The 6,000-nt window shown below is 47.3% G+C and overlaps 1 protein-coding gene across 1 annotated transcript in view; it reads right to left on the reverse strand.

Annotated features, from left to right (window-relative positions):
• Window positions 1-4,205, reverse strand: part of Ubl3 (ubiquitin like 3) — a 49,943-nt gene extending 45,738 nt beyond the window's left edge. The window contains exon 1 of the mRNA XM_029533583.1: window positions 3,614-4,205. Within this exon, the coding sequence (XP_029389443.1) occupies window positions 3,614-3,640 (27 nt within the window). The 5' untranslated portion in view covers window positions 3,641-4,205. The remainder of the gene's footprint in view (window positions 1-3,613) is intronic.
• Between the last annotated feature and the right edge of the window lie 1,795 nt (window positions 4,206-6,000).

The following is a 6,000-nucleotide window of genomic DNA, read 5'->3' on the forward strand; positions in this document are numbered from 1 at the left end:
ACATACAGCCTCACTGTCTCACACAGCCTCACTGTCTCACACAGCCTCACTGTCTCACACAGCCTCACTGTCTCACACAGCCTCACTGTCTCACACAGCCTCACTGTCTCATACAGCCTCTCTGCGCATAGTCTCTAGCTCTCTCTTTTTGAGACAGGGTCTCACTGTATACCTCTGGCTAGCCTAAAACTTACTTTGTAGACCAGGCCAGTCCTGAACTCACAGGATCTGCCTGCCTCTGCCTCCAGAGCACTGGGATTAAAGGTGTGCACCACCACCACACCTGGCTCACAGGTAGTTAGCAGATACATTTTTGATGTAATGGATGTCCTAAAGCTATAAAGTGCAATTCTAGTCCAAAGTCCTAAGTTGTTTCCCAAACGAAGAAACACTTTCATGAACACATCCTATCATCCCATGTGCTGAGACCGTTTCCAATGCAGAGTGAGGTCATCGTCCTCATCACCATCTTTGCCTGTCTTCCCTGTCCCCCAAGTCCTATCACCCACATGTCACTACACAGACACAAACAATGACTACGGCCCAAGGAAGACCACAAATTGTGAACTCAGTTTTAAAAACTGTCTAAATATGATTATAATGAAATTCTGCTCCAATATTTTCAGATTTTTTTCCATACACAGGTTGCTACACTGAGAGATCAGTAAATGTATTTCCAACTCAATCACTATTAACAAGGAAGAAAAATCAGCATCTCCTGTAAATACACTTAGGATCCTAGAACGTGTGTGTGTGTGTGTGTGTGTGTGTGTGTGTGTGTGTGTATACACTGCAGAATGGTGAAAAGAAGGCTCCTTGCAAATTATTGTATAGAAGATGCAACAAACGCATTAACCACAGACACAATTTATCCTTCTAAATTTGGATAAAGTATTTTCTTTACAGTAAAACAAAAATGTACTTAATGCTTAAAAGTAAAATTTTTAGTAAATGCTACTCACAAAATTAAAACTAGTGTTAAAATACTTGTCACAAAATGAGCCACAATCATAGCCATAAAAAGACTTTGTCCAAATGTCAATTGAGTTATCAATTATCATCCGTCTGGAAGGAATTACCGCAAATGAAACAGGGCAGGGGTTCTAACATCATTGCCCCACCCCACCTCCTGGGCAGGATGTTTCCAGGGCTGACAAGCACCATTAAGATGTAAAGGAGCAGAAGAACGTTTGTTTCTAAGTAGCATAGGGGAGAGCTGTCAACACTTGAAAGGTTCATATTACAGCACCTAACAGAAAGGAGATTATGCACTTACAAGTTCAGGCCTGTGACAGTTCCTATCCTAATCAATTTAGAGCCAGGCTGCAAGGAAATATTACTTGGTGGGAACATCTGTGCTCCTGAAGAGATGGCTTTTAAAATCATAAAGTGGTAAACCATGCTCCCTTCAAGTCACCAATGCAAACTCAAACTGCCAGGTTTTGGTATGAGGGGTTTAGCTATGAACAACTTCTAAGAAGGCAGTACTTACTTAACATTTTATATATAATGTGTGTGTGTGTGTGTGTGTGTTGAGAATTCTACACTCTTATCAAACAAAGATCCTTCTGACAGAAAATTAAAATTTAAGTAATGGAAAATGGATGTTTAAAGGATTTTCTCAAACAATCATATTGTCCAGCACGGTGACCACGAGACACGAAACCCACTCAGAACTTGGAAGTCTGCACAGGCTACCTCTGAGGAGCATCACAAGGCATTCTATATTTATTACATAATATTGCTTTGCCCTTGCATATCACCTTTAATCAGGGATCTCAAAGCACCACTGAGTCATCAAGGCCTGAACACACAATCTCAGACAGACAAGTAGTGATAGTTTGTAACTGCAGCTATCAATAGAACCTTGCCCCTACATAAGTCCCCCAAACCCAACACAGCTTCCAATCTTCAGAGATGGCATTCCCCAAAATCACCTCAATGTGCGGCTGAAGCTGTACATTCCACTTTCCCTTTATCACTGGGCCCAAAGAAAGTAGTGGCCCTGCTTTAACTGCACACATCTATTTCATTACAACTTCTCTGACAGAATAGATGGCACTCAGGTGGGTGTAGCCTTCACTGTGCTGATGATATAAAATGGAGGCTTTACAAAGAGCAAATCTCTGCCGGAGGCTATGAGCCCACAGATCACTCATCAAACAGAGGAAGAAACACTTGCAGTTCTGTGTAGAGACCTCTCCAGGCAACTTGGAGAATAGTGTAAAGGGAGCCTTGGCAGCCACTCAGGCAGGCAGGAGACTGTTCCCCCTGAACACATCAAGAAGGAAGAGCTAAAAGGACAGAGCCTGAGTTTAAAGACTCCGGAAGCAAAGGCTGCAAGTGGCCACCCGGGAGACAGACCCAGTGGGTCCTTTGCATTTGAATAGCATATTAAGTGGAAAAGCAAACAAACAAAATACTTTAAACCAAGGTCAAACTACACAAGTTAGGGCCCTTTTCTTTTAAAAAATTATGTAAAACAGGTCATCCCTCCATAGAAATATTTGACATTTTAAAAATGCAACCATTAGCAAAGTTCAATTTTGGTTTTGCACTGTAATACATACACATTAAATGTCAACTTGACATAGTGGGCATGATTACATTAACTTCGATTCTTTCAGAAGGATTATTCATCTCCCAGTTACTTGCATTATGTCTGCCTTCAGGACTGCAAAGTGTCACTTCACGCGCCCACAAACCCAGCCCTCAGCACTGTGAGGCTACACAGTAACTGTCAGTCAACACACTCGCAACCCTAACATTTAGAAACCAAAGGAAAAAGCCTCAATAAACAAGAGCACTTTTTGTTTCCAGTTCTCAACGCCCAGTGATCCAGGCTCAATAAACATGCTTAACTGGCTTAAAACAAACAATAGACAAACAAAAACCTAAAATGCAAAACTGTTAATTTACTTGGTACCAAGAAACCTTGGAATATCTATATTAAAAAAGCACCTTTTGCGCCATAAACCTAGAATTGAAAAACATTTAAATAGCTCCAGTTGTCATAGCTGATGGTTCAGCTAGATGTTTCGAAGGGCTCACAGCAAGACTTTTTCCAAAGAGGAGCGCCGCTGCTCCTGAAACGTATGAAGTGTGCACCTAGTCTGAACGATCTTGTCTGTCACTGAGTCAGACAGCCTCTTCCTCCCCTAGGTATCGAGCGCGGCGCCCGTCCCCGGCCGTGCCCACACAGCCCTTGACGTTTTCCCGAAGCGTTTAAATCCAAGCCTTAAGAGCCTTCTAAGCAATCGGGAAGGAATTTCCTCCGCTTCCACTGCATTTCCCTGCCTCCGGCGACTTAGAAAACAACAGAACCAGTGACTCCCAGAGGTTTAAAAAAAAAAGAAGAAGAAGAAGAAAAGAAATAAAAAGAAGAACCAAAACCACACCAAAAACTAGTGCTTCCTAAAAGAAAAAGGGAAGGGGGGGGGCAGAAGAGCCAACTTCTCCAAAGCCAAGTAGATTGGCTTTTCCAGAAGTGCCCCCCATTTCTCACCCCCGCCGGGCCCCAGAAACCTTCGCCCCGACGCCAGCGTCGTCTTCCGATTAAATAAGATTGGAAACCACAATACAATCCGAACGTCGGAACTTATCGTTCACTTACCATATCCGCCGGGACATGACTGGACATCTTGCCTTTTGAGAGTGGGCCAGAGGTTTACGCCGAAAACAAAACAAAAAGCAAGAGCAGAAGTGCTGGAGCTACGGGGAAAAAAAAAAATCGAAAAAGAAAAAAAAAAAAAACCTTCACAATTCTGATCAGTTCGTGCTGAGTTTTTTCCAAGAAATGGGAAAAAAATTAAAAAAAAAAAAGTAGAAGTTACGTGGGAGCACAAGAGCTTCAGGGGCGAGAGGCGCGAGGGGAGCCGATCGTCAGCAGCAGCAGGAGCAGCTCCAGGACCCGCCGCGCCAGGTGGACAGAGCCGAGTGACACACGGACATGGAGCGGGGTGGGAGGGGGTTAAATGCGCCGTCCTCTTTCCCCGGCCCAGGCGGTGATTCACACGCGCTCGCGACTCAGGTCCTCATTAAAGCCCCGGCGACGGAGTGGACGGATAACTATGTGGCTACACATCGAGCGCCCGAGCTGAGAGCGGCCGGGGCCGCCGAGAAACTCAGCGCGCGCCGCGGGGCCGCACAGCCGGGCTGCGCGCAGCCGCGCTCAAGGGCATCGACCTCGCCGGCCGCCGAGCCGAGCCGAGCCGAGTCGAGCCGAACCGAGCCGAGCCGAGCCGAACCGGGCCGAGCCGAACGGAGCGCAGCGCCGGGGGGCTCAGGCCGCGGGCGCCTCAGCGCAGCCGCGCGGGTCGGGCCGCATCGCGTCTGGGCTCCGGCCGCCTCCGCTTCGCTGCCTGCCTTCCGCGGCGTCTTCCGGGGGCTCCTCCCTTAGCTTGGGAACAGCTCCCCCTCAGAGCCCTGACTCTCCGCCTCCTCCTCCACTTCTCAATCCCACACGCCCCGGCCGCCTCCTGTCATCGCCTCAGCCCAACATGGCGGCGGTGGCGGCTGCTGGTGCCCGAGAGGCGACTTGGGACTAGCGCCCCCCCCCACCGCTCCCCCACCCCCGTCTGCGCTTGTTCCCTTCGTCACAACGGAGCCCTCTCGGAGCATCATGGGAAATGTAGTTCGTGCAAGTGAGGGGAAGGGGCCGCCGGGGCGTCCTTGCCCGCATCGATGCCACGCCCCCGCATAGCAACAGTTGCTAGGAAAGGATAGCTCCCTTGTCTCGGTTTAGTTTAGAGGCTCTTGCCCTAAACTAAAGTCACTACCTGTGTCCAGAAATGCCATGATCACGCGGATTGTTGGAGGAAAAACAACTTGCACGGAGAAATTCCCTCGCGCACTGTGCAGACACAGTTAAAATAGGACACACCACACCGTGGTGCAGAAGCATGCGTTTTAATTATTGCAAGTTCTCCCCATCCTGCAGTCTCAAACCATTTTATTGAGTGAGTTAATCTTTAGGTCTCCTCAACATGACAGTTTGAAGATCAGAAACAATCATTGATTTCCAATAAGGCCATGGAAGTTCAACAGAAACAAGGCTCTTGTGAAGCAGAGGCAATGTCTGAACACACATTTCCTGAAGTCCTAAGGACATAAAGCTACAATCTGCTTAATTGAAATGACCAGAAACTGTATAGTGGTATCGTGTTAAATCTGTAGTGGAGACTACACGTAGATTCACCCACTTCCCAGCCTAGCCCCTGTTTGACCCGGTGACGTAATTGTATTGTGAATTTAAAACAGCATAATATAATGCTGGTGCTAGAACATTTAGGTGAAAAAATAATGTCTACTACGGATCTAGGATCAGAATACAGAAACCACAGGTATTCAGTTGAGCCTTATTCATATCTCAGACCTTTCAGAAGGGCAGTCTCCACACGATACTATTACACCTACCTACGGCTGTGACCTCACCTATAAGGCAGCCTTGTCTCCCTTCCAAGGCTAAAGTCTGGGTGCTGTTAAGGATGATTTCATGCATGGCACATAAATCGTTTTGTAAATAACAGCACATCTTCTGATGTGAACTGTTGCTACTCATCCTTTTTCTCTCGGCACACAAGTGCACCAAGGGCTCTGCAGCAGGCTGCTGAGAGTTCAGATGTGAGCTATGCAGTCCCTATCCTCAGGGAGCTCATTGTCTGGGAGCCTGTGTCATTCCCCATAACCATCTCCCCAGTCACGTGTACCCTCATCGGATGGGAACTCACCACGGGACACTTCAGAGGACCTACTTGTCTCTTGAGTGACGGCCTGGCTAAAGACATTCCATACACTCCTAGGGGCCTATATCACAGACCCAACTCCCTAAGAATCCAAATGTAGAGGAAAACAGAGGCCCAGGCTCACCCCAGTGTGGCTTCCCTATTACAGCATCTGTGGGTTCCATGGTTTTCCACAGCCGCTCTTAATGTAGTTTCTCTCCATGTGTGTTTAATAAGCACAGAACCCTTCCCCACCACGAACCCTCCTGGAAATCCA

The sequence above is a fragment of the Mus pahari genome, chromosome 23, assembly GCF_900095145.1.
Source record: "Mus pahari chromosome 23, PAHARI_EIJ_v1.1, whole genome shotgun sequence".
Lineage (NCBI taxonomy): Eukaryota > Metazoa > Chordata > Mammalia > Rodentia > Muridae > Mus > Mus pahari.